This window comes from Chrysemys picta, chromosome 1, assembly GCF_011386835.1.
Source record: "Chrysemys picta bellii isolate R12L10 chromosome 1, ASM1138683v2, whole genome shotgun sequence".
In the NCBI taxonomy this organism is placed as follows: domain Eukaryota; kingdom Metazoa; phylum Chordata; order Testudines; family Emydidae; genus Chrysemys; species Chrysemys picta.
This window is the reverse complement of record NC_088791.1, coordinates 303,628,016-303,654,704: the sequence shown is the minus strand read 5'-3', so window position 1 is coordinate 303,654,704 and position 26,689 is coordinate 303,628,016. Positions and strand designations below refer to the sequence as shown.

General features: G+C 43.4%; 1 protein-coding gene across 3 annotated transcripts; it reads left to right on the top strand.

Moving 5' to 3' along the window:
- The first annotated feature begins 13,414 nt into the window (after window positions 1-13,414).
- Window positions 13,415-24,110, top strand: CCNA1 (cyclin A1). Of its 3 annotated transcripts, none has more exons than XM_024104964.3 (9): window positions 13,415-13,535; window positions 14,615-14,791; window positions 17,456-17,699; window positions 18,977-19,101; window positions 19,790-20,013; window positions 20,633-20,837; window positions 21,718-21,831; window positions 23,274-23,407; window positions 23,846-24,110. In XM_024104964.3, the coding sequence occupies exons 1-9, from the start codon at window positions 13,431-13,433 to the stop codon at window positions 23,895-23,897; spliced, it is 1,380 nt and encodes a 459-aa protein (XP_023960732.2). In that variant the 5' UTR covers window positions 13,415-13,430; the 3' UTR covers window positions 23,898-24,110. The 3 variants fall into 3 exon arrangements, with proteins under 3 accessions (XP_023960732.2, XP_005286646.1, XP_005286647.1); XM_005286589.3 differs by having other exon boundaries at window positions 13,500-13,635; XM_005286590.4 differs by lacking the exon at window positions 13,415-13,535 and adding an exon at window positions 13,581-13,721.
- The last annotated feature ends 2,579 nt before the right edge of the window (window positions 24,111-26,689 follow it).

The window sequence follows — 26,689 nt, the reverse complement described above, 5'->3', positions numbered from 1 at the left end:
TGACACTTTCTGCTGGGGAAGCGTAGGTGGCTGGAGGGGTTCAAATTCATGCGGTCAACCTAAGGCCAGGATGCAGCACAGCTCTTCCGTGGTCAATGGACTATAATCCCTCTGCTTTTGGGACCTAATCCAATGGTTCTTGAAGTTAATGGAAAGGGGTTGATCCAACTCCCAGTGGGAATCTTTCCATTGACTTCAGTAAGAACTGGATCAGGCCATATGTGAACATAGTGCTAGAGCCATTGCATCTATAGTCATGGATCTCACAGCCTCTCCTCCGGCCAACCACCAGTGTCACCCTCCACTTATGCAGGGAAGCAAGGAGGCCCCCACATGGCATAAAGGGGTGCAGTCCTCTGTGCACGCTCACATAACTCTGCTGCAGGGTTACAGAGATAAAGACTCTGCATGGAGAGTGGGTCAAAAAAACCCCACCAACTACTATGACATTTTGAAACACTGTTGTTTTTGATGAAAAATCAGAACTGACAGACAACCAAAACGTTTTTTATTTTTGACAATTGTTTTCTGTAGAAAATGTTATTTGCAGAAATTCAAAATGTTTGAAAATTAAAGTCTGAATCTGAAAATGGAAAACTTTCCCCAAAATATTTTGGGTTTTGGTTTCCGTTTTCTTTTGTATTTTTTAATGTAAAATTTAAAACAAAACCACATGCTGCTATGAACATTTTGCTTTGTTCAAAAAGCCATTTTTTGTCCAGGAAAACCCTCTTCAGCTAAAAAAAATTAACCAGTAACATCTAGTAACATCCTTTTGCTTCAGTCTAGCAAAAGCACTCCGGTATGTGCATAACTCTTAGCGTGACTTCAATAAGACTCTTCACGTGCTTAAACTCACACATGTTTGAGTGATTTCCTGGATCAGGGCCTTTGTGAGCAGCCTTTATTTACTTCTCCCACAAAACATCAGAGATGTCAGATCAACAAACATTCTATTTTCAAAACCACCATGATCAAGAATTTCCTTGAGATTATTTATTTTTTCATAATTTTGTATTGATGTTTACACATATCCCACTCCCATAAAAAGCAAAATCAAAAATGTTCTGCATTGTTTACTTACAAACAAACAGCAGGCTAATTTCTGGCTAGAACAAACAAGTGGTGATGATGATGATGATGATAGTAATAATCAGTAAATGTTTTTGAAATGTCAAGATGCTGATCACCAAGAGAAAAGCTGGTCTGTGACTTGTAACCTGAGAAATAGAGCCCAAGAATCAGTTTCCATAAGATTATCAAGTTGAAACATGAATTCCCTCATGGAAGATTTCAACTGGCAGCCTCTGAGTGGAGATCAACAACAGCTGTCAAAAACAGTTGAGTAACAGATGGTATGAATTAAGGCGCTATAAAATAAGGTCCCAATTAATGAAATCATCATTCTTTAGGAGGAAGAGTGTTTAAGCATGTGCTAGACTTTAAGCCTATCCTAAAATACTTTCCTATATCAGACCCTAGAACTGGAACTAGTGGTAGTCAGCTACCAAATTAGATCATTTCAGAAATACAAAAATGTATAATTTTAGAATTAAGTGAGACACCTTTTCAATAGTCTGCCACAGTAACAGATATTTTCCTGTGTCATTTTGAACATAAACAACCTATGTTTTGTACTATTAACAAACAATGTATTAAGTATAGGAATTTAAAATGCATAATTATAAAAGCTCCTGACTAGGTGATACTTTTAAAAAGAGTATCTCAACTCAGATGAATTATGCCTGGTTTCCTTCCGGAAACAAACTCTTCAAGGTTTGCATGAAGCTCTATGAAGAGTTGAGTTGGCCTTGGACTCTCTTTTTCCCCCTTACAACTTCCACTCTCTCTAACAGGCTTCCCTTAAAACTTTCTTCCTTCCAAAGTCTTCAGGGTGTGGGCCCTTTTTGAGTCTTTGGGGAGCAACAAAGCAGGCCTACTCTTACCTCACATCTGCCAGTATGTTTTGGGAGCAGGTAGCCTGCACCCTTCTGCAGAAACACTAGGTAATGTTCTTTCCATCTCAATGCTGCCACTGTTGCCATTGTTACACGTTTTCCTTATGGTTGTCCATACCCCAGAACATATCTAAAATTAGATATGGAGAGGGAGAAACCCTATATTCCTCCTCCCACACACAACTTTCAACATGTGGGTAGAATCAGCCAATAGCTGCCTGAAAGATGGGGGTGGGGGACAGTTGCAAACTTCTGTGCCCCTTATGAAAATAGTTACAGGTTAAGTGTGGGAAGAGCTGGGGCCTGTTGGAGGAAGGGTGATCCAGGAGATGTGGGACTTCAGTGAGTTTTAAAAACTAACAAAACCCAGTCAGATTTGCTTATTATTATTTACATTATTGTAGTGCCTAGAAGACCCATCTGAGAATGGGACTCCACTGCACTAGGTCCTGGACCAACATTGGAAGAAATCCCTACTCTGAACAGTTTACAATCAAAGTAGATAAGACAAAGGGATGAGGAAGGTAATATAGATAAGACAGACAAAGGGATGAGGAAGGTAATATTAATATGCTCATTTTAAACACACAGGGGGCTGAGCCACAGAGAGCTTAAGTGATTTCCCCAATGTCACACAAGAAGTTTATGGCAGAGGCAGCACCGGAACACCCCTCTCCTAAGGCCTGGCCCACTGCCTTAACCATTAGTACATTTTCCTTCTGGTTTTTAGTTTCATTCTGAGGTTTGTGGTTCACAAGAACACAGAAACTCCAGATGAAACTTGTGGATGCCTAAACTGAGTGAACTAATTCCACTTACAAAATTCTCTATAATCCAGGCAAACTGCAACCAATGAGGTTTTGTACAACCTTAAAAATCAGATATCTGAGATGAGAGGTATCAGAGGGGTAGCTGTGTTAGTCTGGATCTGTGCATCTGACAAAGTGGGTATTCACCTACAAAAGCTTATGCTCCAATACATCTGTTAGTCTATAAGGTGCCACAGGCCTCTTTGTTGCTTTGAGATGAGAGAGGCATTAGATCACATATTTCATCCATTTGCCAGGGCTGTACCTCCCTTTATTACCTGCCATACATTTTCCAGTGCTTTGTGCCATCTAAGATTAAATGTCTTATTCAATGGGACCTCCAGAGTCATTCTGCAATAAGCCAACATCAGAAGATCCTGTGGCAGACATAGAGTGGCTATGTAATAAACTAGGAATACTGATCTGTAATAATTTTATGAATACTGTAGGTATACAGTATACAGCTATACAAGGGCATTGGGCTTTCCTGTATGAATGTATTGGGTTAGTGATAGTGGGCTGTTGGGAAAAAAAATGGGAAGACAATGGATTTAGATAAGCAGCCTCGCAACAAACACTTGGTGGCAATTACAATGGCCCAGCTCATAGGGGTGACGATGCCACTTCCAGGCTCCCTCCCAAGATTATACAGCTATTTATTTTGCCAATGCTGGGAGCCTAGAAATCAAAGGTCAGAGGGGTAGCCGTGTTAGTCTGAATCTGTAAAAAGCAACAGAGGGTCCTGTGGCACCTTTAAGACTAACAGAAGTATTGGGAGCATAAGCTTTTGTGGGTAAGAACCTCACTTCTTCAGATGCAAGAAGTGAGGTTCTTACCCACAAAAGCTTATGCTCCCAATACTTCTGTTAGTCTTAAAGGTGCCACAGGACCCTCTGTTGCTTTTTAGAAATCAAAGGGACACTTAATGGTTAAAAAGACTCTCAGAGGGCAAGGGGGGGAGAGTTGTCAGTGAGTTGTTCATCGGAGCACAGAGACAGGTCCCAGGGATATGTCTGACACAATTGGGCCCTTCCCAGGATTCCAGGGGATGGTAAGCCTTAGGAAAGACAGACATGTATAGACAGTTTATTGTTTTAAGATATTTACTCTGAAAAGCTTTGGCTCTAAATAAACAATACTTTGCTTTAAGAAGGCTCTTTGGTCACTGGATGCCACTGGTCATGGCTCCCAGAGGCACTACATGTCTACACTACAAAATTATGTTGACCTAACATCCATAGGCATAGAGCTACTGCAGTTATTAAATCGCTTGTGTGCATGCCCAGTTAGCTCCTTGTGTTGATGGTGCACGTCCTCACCAGGAGCACTTGTATCGATTATACTGTCAGTGTGGGGCCTTGTGGGATGGCTCCTGAAGGCCAGTAACAGTCAATGTAAGCAACAGTGTTTAAACTGACACTGCGTCGACCTAATTATATCAACCGTGACTCTACACTGCTCGGGGAGGTGGAATTACTCAATTGGCATAGAGATGCACTTACATTGGTGGGAGCCAAATTTAAGTGAAGACACTTCCACAGCTAGTGTAACCCACACACCTTCTGGGTGTGGTGCTCTGTCCCATCTAGTGGCACCGAGACCACTTAAAGAGAGAGATATAATGAGTCTGCTCTACAGCCTTAGATAACAGCCAGTTGGCTTTTAGTTCATGTGGTAGAGGCTCACCAGAGGTCCCAGGTTCAATCCTGCCCACTGATGACCAGGATCTGGTGGTGTTAAACTAAGAGCACATCTTCACTACCCGCTGGATAGCGATCAATCTATCGGGGATCGATTTATCGCATCTAGTGTAGACACAATAAAATCGATCCCCGATCGCTCTGCCGTCGACTCCGGAACTCCACCGTAGCGAGAGGCGGAAGCGGAGTCGGCGGGGGAGCGGCAGTGGTCGACTCGCTGTCATCCTCACAGCCAGGTATGTCGACCTAAAATACGCAACTTCAGCTATGCTATTCATGTAGCTGAAGTTGCGTATCTTAGGTCGACCTCCCCCCTACCCCCAGTAGTGTAGACCTAGCCTTAGTCAATGCAAGGCAGCCTATGTCAACATAACCCTATAGCGTAGAGCAGGCTTCAGGGGCTAAACCCAGTCAGTCCTGCTGAGGTAATCATGGTTAGTATTAAACATTCCACTCCCAATGAAGACATAGGGGTGAAATCCTGGCCTCAATTAAGTCAGTGAGAGTTTTGCCATTGAGTTCAATTTGGTCAGGCTTTCATCTTAGGACTTGAGACCTTGCAGGATCAATCTCTATAGACCTGGTCCTGAAGTCACGTCTGCGTGGATCTCACTACACGATCTAGGCCTAATTATATAAAGGTCAGAAGACATGCTGGTTCTCACTGAGCAAAGCAGGAGTCACAGTTTACTCCCATGGAAGTGAATTGCAAAAATCCCACTCACTTCAGCTGGAGGAGACTGTGGGCCATAGAATTCAAAAGACAAAACAAATACTGCAGCAGCTAAAGCAAAAAACCAAAAACTGCAACAAAACAAAAACATCAAAAAACACACAAACTAAGGAGGTGGGAAGGATGCATGAAAGAACAGAGACTACTTCTGACTGTCTGTTTAATGACTCTCTCTTCCTGGCCCACTGGGGAAGCAGTCTTGCCGAGTCCATCACTGCTGCTGCTACTCTGTGTCCTTAATCGCAATAGAGTTGCACAAGGCAGTAATTACAGAGAGAAGCCCCAAGGAGTCCACACAGGGATTCTTGAGTTTCCTTTCAATCACGCAAAAGGAAGCTCAGAAAGGAAATAATTAAAGATCCAAAGCTTGATTGATCTGTTGCTGCAATTACGTAGTAACTGTCAAAGGTCACTGATCTCCCTCAGATTCAAATCCATACTGGGTCATTTCAAACAGTTCCTAGGATACTGATGGACAGATAATCTTATTACTAGCTATTTGCAGTGTGTTCCAGTTATATGTATATATTATCTGACTAGAGATAAGCAACAAAGAGTTCTGTGGCACCTTATAGACTAACAGATGTATTGGAGCATTAGCTTTCGTGGTATCTGACAAAGTGGGTATTCACCCACGAAAACTTATACTCCAATACATCTGTTAGTCTATAAGGTGCCACAGGACTCTTTGTTGCTTTTTACAGATCCAGACTAACACGGTTACCCCTCTGATATCTGACTAGAGATGATATCCATACATTGATTGTATATAAAAATATAAAGAAATCTCACTGAGAAATTAATATATTTTCAGTTATATACATATATATGAATATGAATGATATTTCTATATAAAGGATATTCATATTAAGGGACATTATTAAGGGCCCAAGAGCAAACTATCCCACTGTGGGAAAGATAGGAAGTATGGCAAGAGACCACCCTGGCTTAACCATGAGATCTTCAATGATCTAAAACTCAAAAAAAGACAATAACAGAAAATGTGGAAATGGCAACATGCTTAATGACTTCTTTGTTTTGGTTTTCATCAAGAAGCTCGGTGGCGATTGGGTGTCTAACATAGTGAATGCCAGTGAAAATGAGGTAGGATCAGAGTCTAAAATAGGGAAAGAACACATCAAAAATTACTCAGACAAGTTAGATGTCTTCAAATCACCAGGGCCTGATGAAATGCATCCTAGAATACTCAAGCAGCTGACTGAGGAGATATCTGAGCCATTAGCAATTATCTTTGAAAAGTCATGGAAGATGGAAGAGATTCCAGAAGACTGGAAAAGGGCAAATATACTGCCCATCTATAAAAAGGGAAATAAGGACAACCCAGGGAATTACAGGCCAGTGAGCTTAACTTCTGTACCCAAAAGATAATGGAGCAAATAATTAAGCAATGCAATTAAGCAATCAAATACCTAGAAGATAATAAGGTGATAAATAACAGTCAGCATGGATTTGTCAAGAACAAATAGCGTCAAACCAACCTGATAGCTTTCTTTGACAGGGTAACAAGCCTTGTGGATAGCGGGGAAGCTGTAGACATGGTATATCTCGACTTTAGTAAAGCTTTTGATACTGTCTCACATGACCTTCTCAGAAACAAACTAGGGAAATGCAACCTAGATGGAGCTCCTATAAGGTGGGTGCAAAACTGGTTGGAAAACTGTTCCCAGAGAGTAGTTATCAGTGGTTCACAGTCATGCTGGAAGGGCATAACGAGTGGGATCCCACAGAGATCGGTTCTGGGTCCGGTTCGGTTCAATACCTTCATCAATGATTTAGATAATGGTATAGAGAGTACACTTATAAAGTTTGTGGATGATACCAAGCTGGGAAGGTTGCAAGTGCTTTGTAGGATAGGATTACCATTTAAAATGATCTGGACAAACTGGAGAAATGGTCTGAAGTAAATAGGATGAAATTCAACAACAACAAATGCAAAGTACTCCACTTAGGAAGGAACAGTCAGTTGCACACATACAAAATGGGAAATGACTGCCTAGGAAGGAGTACTGCAGAAAGGGATCTGGGGTCATAGTGGATCACAAGCTAAATGAGAGTCAACAGTGTAATGCTTTTTCAAAAAAAGCAAACATCATTCTGGGATGTATTATCAGGAGTATTGTAAGCAAGACACGAGAAGTAATTCTTCTGTTCTACTCCACACTGATTAGGCCTCAGCTGAAGTATTGTGTTCAGTTTTGGGTGCCACATTTCAGGAAAGATGTGAACAAATTGGAGAAAGTCCAGAGAAGAGCAACAAAAATGATTAAAGGTCTAGAAAACATGACCTATGAGGGAAGACTGAAAAAATTGGGTGTGTTTAGTCTGGAGAAAGGAAGACTGAGAGGGGACATGATAACAGCTTTCAAGTACATAAAAGGTTGTTATAAGGAGAAGGGAGAAAAATTGTTCTTTTTTAATCTCTGAGGATACAACAAGAAGCAATGGGCTTAAATTGCAGCAAGGTTGGTTTAGGTTGGACATTAGGAAAAACTTCCTAACTGTCAGAGTGGTTAAGCACTGGAATAAATTGCCTAGGGAGGTTGTGGAATCTCCATCATTGGGGATTTTAAAGAGCATGTTGGACAAACACCTGTTAGGGATGGTCTAGATCAGTGGTTCTTAAACTAGGGCCACCGCTTGTTCAGGGAAAGCCCCTGGCAGGCCAGGCTGGTTTGTTTACCTTCCGCGTCCACAGGTTCGGCTGATCGCAGCTCCCAGTGGCCGCGGTTTGCCGCTCCAGGCCAATGGAGGCTGCGGGAAGCAGCGGCCGGTACATCCCTTGGCCCACGCCACTTCCTGCAGCCCCCATTGGCCTGGAGCAGCAAACCACGGCCACTGGGAGCTGCGATCAGCCGAACCTGTGGATGCGGCAGGTAAACAAACCAGCCTGGCCTTTCAGGGGCTTTCCCTGAACAAGCGACGGCCCTAGTTTGAGAACCACTAGTCTAGATAATACTTAGTCCTGCCTTGAGTGCAGGGGATTGGACTAGATGACCTCTCGAGGTCCCTTCCAGTTCTATGATTCTATGTTCTATGTCTATATACTAAATGTAAATAGGCTTGGAAAGATTAGACTGGTAGTTGTCAGTAAACATCAATTTCACTGCACACACACAAATTGACAAAAAATATTTTAATCAATAATAATTGAAATTTACAGACAGGCAAAGTAAGAAAAATGCTGTTTGAGAACCTTTTAGAGTTTAATTTAAGATATTTACTTTGTATATTTTGACATGTGATGTTGACAATTTGTTTTAATGGTTTTAACAGTTATAAACCTTTAACTTTTTGAAGCTCAACATTTATTGTTATTAAACAATTATTGTCTGACTCCCCATAATTTCTCACAACTGTGAAAAATTAAATAGGTAAAAAGAAGAAAAAAGATTAAAACTCTTAATTTTGCAAAACTGTGAACATTTACATTGATACAAATTAAAAAATGCTGAAAATAAACATTGATATTATCCATCTAAATTATAAAAAAATCCAAATTCTGCCATGCCGAAATATAAATACATCTTGATAGGTAATTAAGGTTTTTACTTTATCTAATCTATCTATCTGAATGATATGTATGTAGCATTCATAGAAAGAGGGATTATGTTTTAGAATTATAACTATCACACTCACATTCCTAGAAAATTGACAGGTGCCCTAAGGAAACAGTGAGCAGTTCAGAAATCAGGTTTTGGTAGAACAGAATAAAGATAATTTTTATAATCTACAGCTATTTCCCTCAAACAGTAGTTACTATTTCCATAAATAGTGTTTCCATAAGCTTTCATATATCACAATATCATATTCAAATATTTATATTGCAAAAAAATAAAAAATAACGTCTGGGTCCCCAAAGAAAATTCTTTGAAAGAGGGAATGGTTGAGATGTTCAAGCCGAGTAAGGAATTTAGGGTAAAATTTTCAAAAGTACCTAAATTTCTTAGGTACCTAAGTCCCATTTTCAAAAATGATTTAGGCATTTAGGAGCATAAGCCTTAGTCTACACTATAGAGTTAGGTCAATGTGAGGCAGCTTACATTGGTCTAACTCTGTAAGTGCCTACACTAAAATGTAGCTCCCACTGATGTAACTTGCCCACTACACCGACTTAATAACTACTCCTCCGCGAGAGTCAATGTAGGTCAATGTAGTTAGGTAGTTACATTGACTGTTGCTGCCTTTCAGAAGCCCTCCCACAATGCCCCACACTGACAGTTAAATCAGTACAATGCTCCTGGTGAGAATCTGCACTGCTGATACAAGGAGCATAGAGTGGACATGCAAAAGGGATTTAATTACTGCTGTCGCTGTATGTCAAAGTAATTTAGATTGACTTAATTTGGTAGTGTAGCTTTGCCCTAAGTGTCATTGAAAGTCAATGGGACTTAGAATCCTAATCATTTAGGTGCTTTGGAAATGTTAACATTTTACCTTTGGCCACCCAACTCCCATTCATTTCAAAATCAATTCTGAAAATATCAACCACTATATTTTAAGGTCAGGAGAGTGGTACCAACTATTTAAAATATAATTTAAAGCTGAACAGTGTTCATAATGATCCTGATACCTTAGAGTTGTAATAATGTTGTTAAAGTGTTGACTAGAGCAGGTTGAAAATTTTCTATCCACTGTTTTCCCCAATGGAAAATGTCTTTTCAAGAAAACCAGAAATGTTCACAAAAATATTAGTTTTGGTTAAGTTTTTTTAAAACAAACAAAAACCTCATTCTGGTAGGGGAAAAAAACCCACTTTCTCTCACGTCTTACTTTTTTTCCTCAGGAAAAAAGGAGCAAAATAAAGTTAAAAGTGTTCCCACAGCCCACTGAAATGAAACTAAATTGCCTGAAATTTTTCAATAATTTGCCATTTGTTTCAAAAACATTTATTAAAAAAATGAAATCTGTCCCCCAAAATTTGCAACAAAATGACTGCTCTAGTGTTGACACATTTGGCTCAGAACCTGCAAAGACTCAAGCACATGCTTAACTTTACAGATCTATGTCATCCAATTAAAGTCAATGGAACTACTCACAGTGTGTAAAGTTAAGCACATGCTTAATCTTTACAGGATTGGGGTCTGTTTGCTTTTTCTCAAAGGAGAGACATTAAAACTTTGCATTAAAAGTATTTAAAGAAGCCTCCGAAGGTGGAATCTCTCCTGCTATGAAAGTCAGCATAGAACTGGTTATCTCAGGGTTCCAGATCACATTAAAGAAAAGGAGGGGACTCACCTGCCACTCATAGTGGTCCACCCCTCTTCCTCTAGCACCAGTGACATGTATTTAATCTTTCCCTCTGATTGTTACAATGTTTCCCTCATACCATCCTGTGTACCCACCTAGCCTCTCAAAAGGACATAGAGTTCGAAAGATCCATACTCACTAAAGGAAAAATAACGCCACACAGTCTATGGATCAAATATTGACTTCATGTTTCTTACTTGCAAGACAACCAGGAGCACTACCATCAACCTAGAAAAAACGCCTAGCTGCTAACATTGCACCAAAATAAAAATTCAGAGCCTAGCACATTATGGATCATGAGCATTGCAAAAATCCAAGTGTAGCACCTCGAACCTGCTGGATCAGCAATATTTTGGTCCCGAGCCCCTAAATTCTAATACCACCATAGAGAAAAAGTTGAGTTGCTCCTACTGTATTAAAAAATTCAGGAACTTGACACAGTCCAGGGCAGGAGTGCCCCAAAAACCCAGATGCAGAAATTGGATCCTATAAAATCTATCCAAGTTTCAGCCCTTATCCAAGTTCTATGAGATTAACAGAGAATAAGTGTAGCTATTGTGATTGCACCCCCAAATAAATAAATAAATAAATAAATAAATGCTTGATGCATTCTGGTACATGTAGTGCCTGGATCCATCTGTATCTTGGCAATTTCTGGTGTCAAACTTCTAATTGTACAATATAAATAGAGAATAAGGGGAACAACTCCTTCACTGGAAACATCTGACTCTTATCAATACTGGCCCAATATCACTGGAAAAACCTGTATCTAGTACCTGGAGCCTGAGGGAACCTGCCAAATTTTAAACTCAATCCCTGCGTGCCCCCCCCCCCCCCAATTCTACTGTCCAAATAGAGAGAAAAATGTAGCTGCTCCTAGTGAATCCTCAACTCGGGACCTTGTTACAAAGTGATGCAGCAGCACCACAAAAACATGTATCTAGCATCCCAAACCTGAAAATGCTACCAGCTAAACAAAAAAGGGCAGCTGCTCCATTTCCACTGCAAAAATCTAGACCCTGCTTCATCTCTGCTCAGCAGCCCCACCAAGACACATATCCAGCACCTGGAGCCTGCTGAATTATGCCACAAACCCCCAAATTGTACAGTCAAAATAGACAACACACATTGCTACTCCTCTTTGACCTGAAACATCCTGGCTCTGACACATCCCAGGGCAAAAGCAATGCAAAAACGCATATCTTGCACCTGGATTCAACATTTTTGGGAGGGCACAAACCACTTAGTTTTACTGGAGAAATAGAGATCAAATATAATTGCTGTGAGGTCACTACAGAAATTTGATCTCTGATTCATCCTGGCACACAAAAGTTGAAAAATCCAAATATAGATTTGGATCCAGCAAGGTTTAGCCCATTTTTCTCCTATATCCCCAAATTTCTACCTTCTAGATAGACAGCACATGTAGCCATCCTTTTCTATCAGATAAATCTGTATCCAATGCATTGGAATTTTCAAAGCAATCTGGGGGATTTTTAGATTTACATCTAACATTACAATGTGGTTTAAAGTTGATGGAAGATGTGCCTAGCTCCTTAAGACTCCTTTGTACATCTCCACCAAGCGGTGATAAGCTAAAACCACATATTATGTGGTCATACCCAGATACTAGACCAGTTCCATTGCAAAATGTAAATATTATACTATGACATTTGGATGCATCTAGAAAGTTCATATCATCAGATCTGGGTTCTTATGGCTATGCAGATGTACAATGCATAGGATATTTACTATACTACTACATTTCACTATTGATGCTACATGTTTCTATTTAGACAATTCTGTTTAGATTTTTGCAGGGAAGTAGGTGCTGAGGTTAAAAATGAGCAGGATCCAGGTACCAGATATGTGTTTTCCAGTTCTGTTGGATCAATAGGCATCAGGGTCTAGATCCGGGGTCGGCAACCTTTCAGAAGTGGTGTGCCGAGTCTTCACTTATTCACTCTAATTTAAGGTTTCGCATGCCAGAACATTTTTTAATGTTTTCAGAAGGTCTCTTTCTCTAAGTCTATAATATATAACTAAACTATTGTTTTATGAAAAGTAAATAAGGTTTTTAAAATGTTTAAAAAGCTTCATTTAAAATTAAATTAAAAGGCCGAGCCCCCCGGACCAGTGGCTGGGACCTGGGCAGTGTGAGTGCCACTGAAAATCAGCTCGGGCGCCGCCTTCAGCACATGTGCCAGAAGTTGCCTACCCTTGGTCTAGATTTTACCAGTGATGCAGAAGACATTTACATTTGATTCCTATTCAGATTGTATCATTTGGATTTGACGGCCACAGTTGCAAATTTCAACTGGTTTCAGAGTAGCAGCCGTGTTAGTCTGTATCCGCAAAAAGAACAGGAGTACTTGTGGCACCTTAGAGACTAACAAATTTATTAGAGCATAAACTTTCATGGACTACAGGACACTTCTTCGGATGCATCCAAATTTCAGCTGGATTCTGGTTTTCGTTGCAGTACTCATGCCCGGATGCATGAAAGCCCATCATTGATGATTTTTTAAAAAAATTATTGTGCAAAAGGAGTAGCACCAGTAATCTCTAGTGCCAAATGAGCGTGGGGCCTTGTGTGCTGCGGTTTATGGAAGGGAGCCGAAGGTGTGTGTGGGTCACTGCAGCTATTCCACGCGCCATTAGGAAGGGGGTGGGGGGTCATTCTCCAATGGCTCGCACCGCTCCAGCTGGCAGCGGGTGACTGTACCTGGGACAGCAGCTTCTCTCTGCTTGTGAGTCCCAGCTGGGGCTACTCAGCGGTGGCAGCAGCCCAGGGCGCCCTGCTCGGACCCGACCCTCCGTGGGGGTCCCGGACTCCCGCGGCCGCGAGCCCCGATGCAGGGAACCCATCCTGCCCCCTTGGAGCCAGTGGCCAACCCCCGGGCGCCCCCCGCGCCGGGGCGGGGGCAGGCTGGCGCGGACCCCCGCGGCGGGCCGGGTCTCCATGGAGATCCCCAGGGCCCCGGCACGGCCGCTGCGGTTGCCACGGGAGCCGCCGCCGGTCTCCGCTTCCAACGGGCCGGCACCAACAGCCGCGGGCGGGTTGAAAGTAATCAGCGCCCGCGCGGGAGGGGCTGCGCCGCCGCCCCCGCCCCCGGGACGCGGCTACATAGGCTGGGCTGGGGGCAGCGGCGCGGCTCGGCGCCCTGGTTAGTCGCTGCCTGTCGGGCAAGGGGCGGCGGCAGGAGCAGCAGCGGCGGCGGCGGCGGGGTCTCCCCGGCTGCGGGGCTGGCGTGTAATGCCGGGCGCGGCGGGGCTCCCGGGGGCACTAGGGCGCGGTGGGCTCCTCGCAGGATCCCAGCAGCGGGTGGCGGCTCCTTCCGCTCGGACTCCAGCGTCCGCGGGGCTCAATGGGCGCTTGGCCCGGGCATTGCAGCCGGGGTTGTGGGGCTGGGGCGTGTAGGACCTCCTGGGAGACCGCTAGCCTGTAACCCTCCCGCTCTGGGGACGTGGCTTCAGCGTGCTCTGCCCTAGTAGTATGCAAAGGCAAGGAGAGCCTCAGACCTGTGCATCAGGGAGCCCGGAGGGAGCCCTCTGGCCTGGGTTACTGTAGGCGCTGGCTTTCAGTAGCCTCTTCCCTTGCATCCCTGACCCCCTTTCCGCGCAATATTCCCCCCCTGGAGCTGGTGTCTTGCTCCGCTTCTCCGGAGCCGCAGCGCTTGTTGGGCGTTAGTGTCTTTCTAGAACTGCCTCTCCAGGGCTCCCAACAGGGAAGCAGAGTTTTTTTGGGGGGTGGCATTAATGAAGGCAAATCTGGCGCACTGTGAGTGTGGAAAAAGACGTACTGTTTATGAGTCACAGATTCTAATCTCAAAAAGGATCATTGTGATCATCTTGTCTGACCAATATAATGTAGGCCAGAGACCTCCAGGAAATAATCCCTAGAGCGTATCTTTTAGAAAAAGATTTAAACCTTGTCAGTGATAGAGAATCCCCCATGACCCTTGGTAAATTGTTCCAGTGGTTAATGATGAGACCTAGAATCCTACCTTTAGAATAAGACGCGGTCATGGGAGAGATCTGTGCTCCTTCTAAGAGGGGGAAGGGGAATCTGGACTGTTCTCTTTAGAGAGAAATTGGGGTGAACTTGCCTGAGATGACTAATATGCCATTCTCTTCTCTTCTTAGCTGTCAGCTGCTGACCTTGAAACAATGGATCACAACGATAAGAGTGGGATCTCCCAAGCCGGAAGTTGGGAGATCCGCCGGGTTGCAGCTGGGCCTTATTCCAACCAAAATCCCCCACAGAGGGCTGTGCTTGGGCTGCTGACTGAGAATGGGCAGTGCTTGAGAGCATGTGGCCAGGTAACTTTTGGGGGGGTGAACCCCATTGCTTATTGTGGGGTTATACTGATAAGTGGCTGGCAAACACCCAAGGTGCCTTTTGTGCGTGTGTGGATGATACTACGTAAGTCAGATATAGCTTGTGCAGTTGCCATGGAAGCTTTTCTTGTCTCCAAACAGATTTTGTCAAGGCCCCTGTTATTCCAGCACTGGGTTTCTTCTTACTATGCATCTTAACCAGAGACAATGAGGAGGAACTATGACCGTTTTTTCCTTACCTAAATTGAGTGTTTCTCTAAACCTAGTTCATCTTTTTTTAAACCTAGTTCATCTTTTTTTAAACCTTACTTTTGTGAACTGATATGTAAACCGTCAAGGGCATTGCTGTGAATGTTGGTAAACCGGAATTTAAAACATATTTGCAAAACAGGTATTTAAAAGTCTGACTGATCAGGACATATTTAAGTATGTATATACCTAACCTGACTTCATTTCTCCTCTTCTCCCCCCCCCCCACCCCCCAAAGTGACAAAAGCCTGATAAATGACCTGACCCTCAGCATGCACTGGAGGGATACAATACCAACTCTGGTAATTTTATTGCAAATATCATGGTTTTTGGTGTCTTATTTAAAGCCCTAGCTCCTGGAATCCTGTGATTACTTGAGACTCTCAGTTCAGCTCTTTTATCCTTAAATTCTAGCTCACAGGGTTGCAGAAACAAGCTTGAAAATGTGGCCCAAGTGCAACTTAAAGGCTCAAACTAGAAGGCAAATAAAAAGAACCCAGCATTTATTACCTCTTGACCTTTTTTTAAGGTTATTTCATGATTTCTTTTTTGAATGCTTGGGGCTGACAGTACTAGGTTTGCAATATGGAATTTGGCTAACACACATGATTTGCTTGTCTCTCAGTATTTCATCCAGATCACACGTGGGATTTAAAAGGGTAGTGCTTCAATCCCTGTTCAGTTAGCAGAGCTTTTTGAGGAGGTCATGGCTAGCTAGTATTCTACAGTGTGGCCCTACTGACCATTTCTCCTCTGCTCTAACTTGGAGCCCAGCTTTAAGTAACGTTTCTGGAGAGGGAGGGACTGTTAAGTGGCGTCTCTTTGCCCCTGGCCTATGGAATGTAGGGCTCAGTGGAAATGTATATGTCCCTTAACTGCCAACTACTGCTCAAAGGTTCCGTGGCTCGGTATATGGCTCCTACAGTGTGTTGATATGGTGGCAATCATTCAGAGAGCAAGAATTACTTTTCGGATAGCCTTTTTTCTCGGTTTCCCTCATTCTTCAGAATAAATTTAGGTGCCAGAGCCACTATGCAGATTTGAATCTGGTTAGCATGACTCTCTAGTACTCTACTGTGTCATAGACTGGAATGGTCCTTGCATGTATAGTAGTTGCTACTCCTGTGCAAACCTCTTTTGAGGAAAGCAGTCCAGTGGGATTAGAGTAATAACAGATTACCATTTAAAGGTGGTAATCCTTAGAGTACATCTGGTATTGTGCAATAAAAACAGACCCTTTCCCCCCACTGTCTTCAGATCTGAGTGTCTAAAGCCAGGCTCCTAAATAAAGGAACCTGGCTACAGAAGTTTGGCATACCCACAAATTCCACTGAAGCCAAATGCGGGTTGTAGGGCTCAACATCTCTGAAAAGCTCTTATTTGAGTCACTGTAACTGCAGCTCTTATTGACATTGTGGGATTTGTGATTGCTCAATATTCTGAAAATTGGCCCTCTTTCATTTCAGAGCCTGACTTTGACCAAAGCTTTTTCAAACCTCAGTGCCTAACGTATTGCTCAAAGACGTGACTTATGATGCACTTAATACAGCGTATGCTCATTGGGGGCTGCAAGCTCTTACCTCATGTTCATGGGATGAACAGACAAACTACTTGCCCAGTTCAAAACCTTCACTAAAGACATGGACTAAACTCTAATCCACTTGTGCAGTTCACTGACATACTCACTAGAATTATAAGAAACTTTTGCTAGCTTTCATCTATTCTACAGGCTTGCTCTTGACTATTGGCAGTCCAGGAAGACTGATATGACCCTTATAAAAGGCTTTTATTAGCTTTTCAATACAAAATCCAGTTTTTTTTCCTGAAAACTATACTCTTAAAATTACCTCTTGCGACATAGGGCTTAGCATTAGTATACATATGTAAAAACCATTTTAACAACCTTAATATCAAATTATAAAAGACTGCTTTAAACTCTTAATGCAGCTCTTGTTTTCTTCAGCAAGCTAAGGTAACAAGTGTTGAGCTGCATTTAATGTTGGTAGTTCTCAACATGAATAAATTGAACTGTAGCTCAGAGCTTATAATTACAGTTGGCATTTCAGCAGAATTGCTCAGGCTGGCCATCTTGCAGATGAATGTTTGACACTAGCAATATAAGATTATTCAAGACTGAACCTGGCTTATTAAACTGGAAGATAGATAATTCTCCATGTAGCACAAATGTCCATTACAGCAAGATGGCAGTAAGCCGAATTACCTAAATGCCAGTTGTAATGGCAAGCTTTGTTTCCACTAATGTTCAGTTTATTGATTCAAGTGCTTGCAGTCTGCAGTGCTAAGGAAAATGGGTGGCTTTCCTCTAAAAATATTAATTGCACTGTTTCTGTTTGTACCTAAATCTCTTCCTACAGGTTTAATCTGACTTTATTTCAGGGTACCACAATAGTCAGACGCTTCTCTGGCTCTGAAAATGCTTTCCCTCCATCTGGAAAGAATACATTGCCCAGCTGTATGATCAATGTAACATCTAAGCAAGGGTTTGCTATATATGTAGATGAACCAGAGCAGAAAGACAGATGCAGCTGCACAGTTGTAGAAGAGGTGGAACCTAGCCTGTGTGAAGTGGATACTAGCACAATGAAACCCAATATTCATCTGCTGTTGGATTTGAGTACAGGTAACTGTCACTGCTCAAAATATTGCTTGTAACATTAATCTCATACATGAAGTGGCTGGCTTTTTTAACAAAAGTAATCTTGTCTAAATTGTTGGACCATATCAGGGAATTTTTGTATTAGAACCATAAAGTGTATGTGTATAACAAGTCTGAGGCCAAGAGAGACAAGGGGTAAGATTGAATTCAATTGAATTCCCCACAGCTTAGGCCTCTTGCTTTTCCATTTCTGTGTCTCTCCCTCTCTGTGAGAAACATGCAAGGCCAAACTGCTAATTGTGTTAACACATCCTAAGACAGAAAGTCTGTTCTCAAAAAGGAATTGGGCTTTGCAAAAACTGTAATTGTTCCTCAAAACAGAACACGGCTTTTAACTTGTTTGCTATGTATGTTAAAGTTTAAGTAGATTTGCAATATCCTGAGAATTGTTAGAAGTTAAAAGCGATAGTGAAGTAATAAATCTATGTTAAAATAGAGAATGTATGTGAATGGATGCTTGATTTAGATAAAGGATAAATTCCTTTAGATAAAGGATGAATGGTCAGGGAAGTGCCAGCCTAAGAATTACAACCCCAGTCTTGATGTCTTGATTGGCTGAAGAATGTGCAGACTAGAGATAACTGGATGATCCCCCCGGAGGGCAGGCCAGAATCCACCCAAGTGCCCCCCTGGATGGAGGGCTGAAGACTCCAAAGAATAAGATAACACTCAGCCATCAGGGATGTGCCACCTGCTAATTGATGATCACCTCAAACAAACATTAGCAGGATGAAGCAATTCCCATAGACTTGTATAAGGACAAAATCCTATAAGAACAGACTCTAAAGACTGAAAACTTTTGAGTCTGGTTCTGCAACCACCCTCCAGCAGCATCGGATGCACATCTGACAAGGACTCAGCTCCACCCTCATGTGCAGGCTACCTGGCCAGTACTCTGCCATGAGCAACCTCTAGGCTGGTAACTATAACAACTCTGCAGAACTTGTATGAATGAGTGTGTGAATGAATAAAGAATGGTAGTGAAATAATGAGTTGCATATCCTGATTTCTCACTCTTTCTCTGTATTTACAATAAACCTGGCATTTTTGCCTCATCCCTCTTGTAAGGTCCTGTTGGTATTATTTTATTAGTGTAACATAATTATCTGTAGATTACTTGTTCATATAAATGTGATTGAATCTTGTACTGCCAGAAAATCAGCAGGATAAGTTGAAAGGAAAAATGTCCCATCTAAATGTCTTGTTGGATGCCTTATGTAATAAGAATCCTGATTGTGCAGGTTCTCCTATGTTGGTGGATACGTCATTGCAATCACAACATGAAGTTCATGTGGATAACATCGTGGATGTAATGAATGTGGGAGACTATGCAGAAGACATTCATCAGTATCTTAGAGAAGCTGAAGTGAGTGGCTTTCACAAGCCTATAATGTCAATGTTTCCTTGACCCTACATATACTGGCAACACTTACCTCTTAGATGTAGATTGCAACTCTTAAAGTATTGCTGCATGAGACAACTTTCAGATTCTCAGGTTGTCATTTAGCATCTCTTTACTGCCTTCATTCTCTTTAACAAAGCATTCTCAGTAAGTTCCTTGTGTTGCTGGCCAAGGTCCGAGCAGGAGGTAGTGAGAAGATTCTTCTAAAATGCAGGACAGCTTTGACTCTAGCTCCTCTCTCAGATGAAATGTGTAACTCAGCTTTGCTGGGGTGAAGAGACTTTCAACAGCTTTTGAGAACCTATTTATCAGGTTGAGATTAAGAGAGTATGGCAAAAAAGGCTGTAGCAATCTGAGGAGGTTGTGATTACCTGCAGCTCCTACCCGCACCAGAGTAGTGCTCCCCTCCAAAGCTCCTACTATACACTAGCTTTTACACTGTGTGCTAGATCTTCCTCAATTACAGTTGTCAAACTTCATGATTAACTTTTATCACTGAATTCAGTACAGCTCTCCACTCACTGATGGTGGGAATCAGTAATGGTCTTAATATATTGACCATCAGTGAGAATAATTGCTTACACCATTGATATGGCAACGGTTGTTGTTCTTATAATGTCCTAATTACTGAACCTCCAATCTTTCCAAACAGATAAGGTACAGGCCAAAACCATATTACATGCGAAAGCAGCCAGACATCACCTCAGGGATGCGTGCAATCTTGGTGGACTGGCTGGTGGAAGTTGGGCAAGAATACAAACTTCGTACTGAAACACTGTACCTAGCGGTCAACTTTCTGGACAGGTTTCTTTCCTGCATGTCTGTCCTCAGAGGGAAGCTGCAGCTTGTGGGAACAGCAGCAATTCTTCTGGCTGCGTAAGTGTTCTTTGTTGCCTCATGAAGTCTTGACAAACTTCTTGTGGGGAAAAGACCTCTTCCTCTCATTTAGCGGTTGAAACTAAAATCTATTCTGAAGAGTTGTGCTGGTTCTGACAACACAAACCTTGTCGTGGTAAGAATTTGTCTTCAAACTAACATGCTATCATTCTACTTAATTCACAAACTCCTCTTACTGATTTTGATTTTGAATATGAACTAAACTAAAACTTATTTTGTCTGGAGCATATTGTATCACTTGGACTTTTGTCTCTTAAAGCTTAAGCTGCTTAACTTCAATGTGAATTCTGTTTAAAAAATGGTACAACATGGCATCTTGCATAATATGGTTCTTAAGGAGGCAGTCTAATGTCTGTAAATGCTGCCCTGTTTTATAGTCAATCTAAAAAGGACTTGTAGGCAAGAGCTGACTGTATTAAGCTGTCAAAAGGTACCATGTGTGTTACAAGATATGCCTAGGTCGGGGTTGAAGTCTGTGAATCTTCTTGGATGAAGGTGGACCCATATGCTCATCCCAGCACTGACTCCTACAAGCCTTCCTTTCTGATTGAAACTTCCAACTTTATAGACTTAATGAACTTTTTGCACTCCTTTTTAGGAAATATGAAGAGATCTACCCTCCGGAGATAGAGGAGTTTGTGTATATAACAGATGATACTTACACAAAGAGACAGCTATTAAGAATGGAACATCTGCTCCTGAAAGTACTGGCTTTTGACTTGACAGTACCAACTATCAACCAGTTTCTCCTTCAGTATTTACAAAGACATGGAGTCTGTGTCAGGACAGAGAACTTTGCAAGGGTATGTGTTACTGTCTTCCCACAGCCCTTCAAGGAGTGTGATTGCTAAAGCAGGAACATGTGTGGGGTGGAGACGTGGGAACTTTCAGACTCAGTTTACTCTCAGGAGCATCCTCTTGATTGGAAAACACCTACCATAGGGAACATGCTGAGGGTGCTTGCCTATCAAACATGACTAACACCCTGATAAACCAGTACCCTAACGGGAGATTGCATAAAGTGCAGGCCTGGTAACAGTGCACAGCACAGGAATTAAATCTAAACCTAATAGCAAAATCTGTTGCGCTTCTTGCTTTCCAAAACTACAGCTTTACACTGTCTATATTGAGACCACATATATAGTGGTAGAGCCCAGAGGCCCCAACAAAGATCAGGGCCCTGCTATGTTAACCACTGACTGTACCAATATAATATAGCTCTACAGGACATATCCTTTCACTATCAATGTAAAGGACAAAGAGTAAAAGAAAGCAAGTCTTATTCCCACTGTCACAGATGGGGGAGCTGAGGCGCACAAACTAACTTGCCTGGGGCCATATAAGAAGCCTGTGATAGAGCTGAAAACCAACCCAGGCCTCCTGAGTCCCAGTCCAGTGCCTTGACCACAAGACTGCCCAGCTGTCACTCAACTAACTGGTATTTCTCTAAAAGGTGACTTCTGGCCCCATTGAAGATCATTGTAGAACTCCTGTTGACTCCAGTGAGGGCATGATTTCCCCCTAACTTTCTAAACAGATAAAACAGCTTTATAATGACCCACTGTTCTCCAAAACTATGCTGCTGGAAAGATAACCAATGCTTGTTTAGAGCACACTGAATTGATCCCACTGTATACACAGAGGTCTATTTGAAAGTAACTTTTGCAAACTTCTTTTGCTTAGTATGTAGCAGAGTTGAGTCTCCTGGAAGCTGATCCATTTCTGAAGTACCTTCCGTCACAAACTGCTGCAGCAGCTTACTGTCTAGCAAATTACACTGTGAACAGGCATTTGTGGGTAAGCTGTTAATTATCTGAGGTGCTGTGGAACAGGGGGTTTCCTACATCTACAGGTTCAGACTTGAGTGGAAAGAATCTCCATTCCACATAGTATGAACTAGTAGATCTCTTGGGAGGGTTCTAGTTCAACTAAATAGGCTTTTCCACTGGCACACAGTTAATATCTAGCTCAGAGGTGGGCAAACTACCGCTCGCAGGCCACATCCAGCCCACGGGACCCTCCTGCCTGGCCCCTGAGCTCCTGGCTGGGCAGCTAGCCCCTGGCCCCTCCCCCACAGCCATGCTGCCACACAGGCAGCACTCTGGGTGGTGGGGCTGTGCGCTCATGCTGAGCAGCGCAACAGGGTGTTTGGCTCCAGCCAGGAGGCGTGGCTCCAGACATGCTGCTCTGAGCAGCATGGTAAGGGGGCTGGGGTCGGGGGGGTTGGTTGGATATGTCCTGGGGGGGGTAGTCAGGGGGCAATTGGATGGGGCAGAGGTTTGGGGCGGCAGGGAACAGGGGATTGGCTAGGGGGTGGGGTCCCAGGGGGCCTGTCAGGGGGAAGGGGTGTGGCTAGGGGTCAGGGCAGTGAGGGGACAGGGAGCAGGGGGGGAGTTAGGGGCAGGAGTCCCAGGAGGGGTTGGTCAGGGGACAAGGAGCAAGCGGGGTGGGGTTGAGTGGGGGGGGGATTCTGAGGGGAGCAGAAAGTGGGAGGGGGCAGGGGGGCAGGCTGTTTGGGGGGCAAAACTGTATGGAGGGTCCCTACCCGACGCTCCATACAGTTTTGCACCCCGTTGTGGCCCTTGGGCCAAAAAGTTTGCTCACCCCTGATCTAGCTAGTCAAAGGCTTGCTCCTCTCTTCCATCTAGAACTTCTGCACAGGCAGGAACAATACTTTAGCCACTGGCTGAGACTAACCTGTTATGGTACGCAGTCCTAATGAGACTCATCATATAATTAACCATCTTGTCAATATATTGATCCCACCCTATAAAAAAACTGATCGACTGACCTCTATGCAACTCTTTGTGTTATGGGGGGAGAAGAATCTTAGTGCACATGGTTTTATCCAAATACCAGTCTTATTGGTATTTGCCTATATGCTGTAGGAATTATTTCATTTGGTGGTAATGGTAGGGGACACTGGTCAGAACTGGTGAAAGACATCAGCCAGCATTCTGTCTGCATCAGAAGGAGCTTCTTGTCAGCCTTCTCTGCTGTAGTAGAGACCTAAAGTGGACTTTGATGCTAGGATGCATCTGGGGTATTGAGAGGGTTCACATCCTCTATGGTGATTGCTATGGGATCTCACTTCAGCAGCAAAATAGGTGCATCTGTCCATCTAAGTATTCAGCAGAAATGTGACTTGCTTCTTGACAGAGGGCCTCTACCAAAATCTGGAAGACACAGTACCTAACCAAATGCAATAATGTACAGTAATTCTTTTCTTTACTGATCAGCCAGAAACACTTGCTGCATTCACTGGGTATTCGCTAAGCGAGATAGTGCCTTGTCTGAGTGATCTACATAAAGCATGCCTTGATGGTTCTCATCGACCACAGCAAGCAATTAGAGAGAAATACAAGCTGTCAAAGTAAGTTCTTAAGACACTAAATGCCTTCTGTTTGGCTCCAAACGACAGCAGGGATTAAAATTGGCCAAATTTCCTCAACTAATGCAAATCATGCTGTTCTAATCAATGGAGCTATGCTGTGGGAGGTCCTATGTGCAAGCTATTTAATAAAAAGTTTCTACATAACTGGTAATCCTATCTAGTAACTCCCCTAACAAGGTAGTAGTTGATACTAAATACACATGTCTTGAAGGTTGAAGTGAGCTTAATAGTAAGAACTGTTCTTATAAGAGAAATCTTATAATCTAGGCATAGCCATAACTCTGTTTCAGACTTGCATGATGCTGAAGCACTCAGCAGCTGAAACCCGAATCATTCATGTAACTCAAGAAGGGTTTCCTGCTAACAAGTTGTCAGTTAAATAACTAGTAACTAACTAGCTGCTTGTTTCTATTGCAGGTACATGCATGTATCCTTTATGGAGCCACCAGCAGTTCTTCCTCTGCAATAAATGCCAGTGAACCAACACACTAACTAAAATCGAAGCACTTGCCTCCTGATCAACAGAGTTGGTCTTACATTTTTATAGGGCACTGCAGGTCATGTGTCAGTAACCATGATGCTTATTGTTTTAGCTGACATTTTTAAATATGATTTTTTTTACAAGGACTGTAGACTAGTTTTAATGTAAACTAAAAGCACTTTTAATAAATATCTTGCCTTATGAATGTCTCTAGCGTCACTTGTCTAAGCTTTAACTTACTAAGAATTGTGGTGGATTCTCCATCTTTGGCACCTCTTTAAATCAATATTGGGTGAGTTTGTTTGAACTGGAGCATCTTAGGAAAAAACCTCAGAAATCCTATGGCCTATGTTCGACAGGAGGTCAAACTGGATGATCATAATAGTCCTTGTGGCTTTATAACCTGTAAATCTTACCTAGATCCCAAAATGGGTTGTGAATCAAGAGGAGAAACTGTATTGACTCTCACCATACATTAATATAATAGCTGCCATGCAGATCTTGCAGTCAATCTGTCATTTGAGTCTTCCTTCAAACAATAGGAAGGATAGGAAAGGCAACACATGAGATCACCTAACTATGGAAGTTAGCTATTGCACAAATCCTCTTGAATATAATTCCTTTCAAGTGCTGCACCATCAAATCATCAGTGGGTGGCTAGCTTCTTTTAGGTGAGATCATAGCAGAAGTGGTCTTAAGCGAATTGGAGAAAGCCGTATGGTTAAGTTCAGGGTTGGTGTTCCCATGTAGAATGTGTAGGCATGTATTGGGGAGGCAAACATGCAATCCTTGAATACTTAATTGGCAGAGGAAAGAAAGGGTAAGGGTGAGGTGAGTCTACAGCAGATGAGTAGTGAGGGGCAGAATTGTGGGGACTTCATAAGCAAAGATGAATCTTGATGCTATGGTGTGGGGAGGAGAGGCAATGCAGAGAATCGAAGGGGAAGAGATGTGATGTTCATGGGCCCCTTAGATGTGCCTAAAGTTAGGGGACATGTAGATGTTTGAGGCCAAAGAAGTGGACACTGCAGTCATTAAAATGCAAGATAAGGGCTAGGAGTGCTAGCTGTGTAGAAAGAAAGGCTCTCTCTTCTGGGAGCTGCAGCAGGGTTTGGACACTACTGGGGAGTTGGAGGAAATGACAAGAGAGAAGTCAAAGATGCCACTCCTCCTGTGCACCTGAATGACAGGAATGACTTAATAGTGACAGAACTTGAGCAAAAAGAGGAGTTCGAGTTTTGGCCATATTAAGCTCTTAAGGTGCTGTGGAAATGTTTATTTCAGCCTGTCTGACTAGACTGAGACAAGTCAGGAGTGGAGAGGTTGGTGGAAAAATGTGTGTGTGTGAGAGAGGGAAATTGTTTTACCTGGTCTGTCTCAAGAAACAGACAAGGACAGCTTTAAAGGATAAGACTTCAGTGGAGAACATATTAGAGCAGCAGTGAGGATGAATTTGGGGCAGGCAGTGCATGGTACCTGAGATTAGACCTTGAAGTAGAACCCATGGTGAAAGCAGAGTAGAGGCTGCAGAAGACCTAACTTAATCCTGGTTGAGGACATTACATACTGAGGCCTTGGGTACTTTTATGCTATAGAAATTAGAGGATATCTCTATATCCCAGTATAGGATTCTTAAATACTGCACACATTCTAGTACTCTGATCTCTCAATATGCCACACAACCGGATTCCCCTTCACTTAAGATTAAGCTGTCAGGGAAATGTTCTTAAATTCTTCCGTAATGATTTCATCCCACTTTTAACATTCCCATTTTACCCTTGTAATCTAAACTCTGCTTCTTAGGGTTCATAACACCACAAAAGACTCACTGGGGAAGGAGCCCTCTTGATCTTCCCTTACCCAAGCTGTAGTTTTTCAAAGAAAGCTTGAAACAAATCTGACTTCCCCCACCTTGGCCTAAAGTCCTTCCAGTCTGTTAATGTTAACAGACACAATGTGCCCAGTAGATTGTATGTAAATACTGCAGTCATGCCAGGTGTTGGATTACTACCTAGGATTACCATACTTAACAAATAAAAAAAGAGGACCCTCCATGGGGTCCTGGCCCCGCCCCAGCCCCACCCCTTCCCCGCCCCAACTCCGCTCCCTCCCACTTCCAGCCATGCGGAAAGGGCTGCCTGAGCGCTACCGGCTTCACCGTTTGCTGGGCAGCCCCCAGACCCTGCACCCCCCGCCGGCGCTTCCCCAGCGCAGCTGGAGCCCAGGAGGGGAAGCGCCCGGCCGGGGGCGCAGGGTCTGGAGACATAGGGGCTGCCCGAAGCCCAAGCGCTACCGGCCCCTATGCCTCCGGACCCTGCGCCCCCGGCCGGGCGCTTCCCCTCCCGGGCTCCGGCGGCGCAGGGTCCGGAGGCATGGGGGCTGCCCAAAGCCCCTAGCGCTCGGCTCTTAAACAGAGCCGAAGAGTCGGGGAGGAGCAGAGCCTCCGGCCGCGGCGGCTCTGCTCCTCCCCTGACTCTTCGGCTCTGTTTAAGAGCCGAGCTGCCCCAGTGCTACCGGCTTTGGGCAGCCCCCGTGCCTCCAGACCCTGCGCCGCCGGAGCCCGGGAGGGGAAGTGCCTGGCCGGCGGCTGGGGTCCGGAGGCACGGGGGCTGCCTGAAGCCCATAGCGCTCGGGCAGCTCGGCTCTTAAACAGAGCCGAAGAGTCAGGGGAGGAGCAGAGCAGCCGCGGGAGGGGAAGTGCCCGGCCGGCATTTTCCTGGAAATGTTTGGCTTTTTGGCAATTCCTCCTGGATGGGGGTTTGATTGCCGAAAAGCCAGAC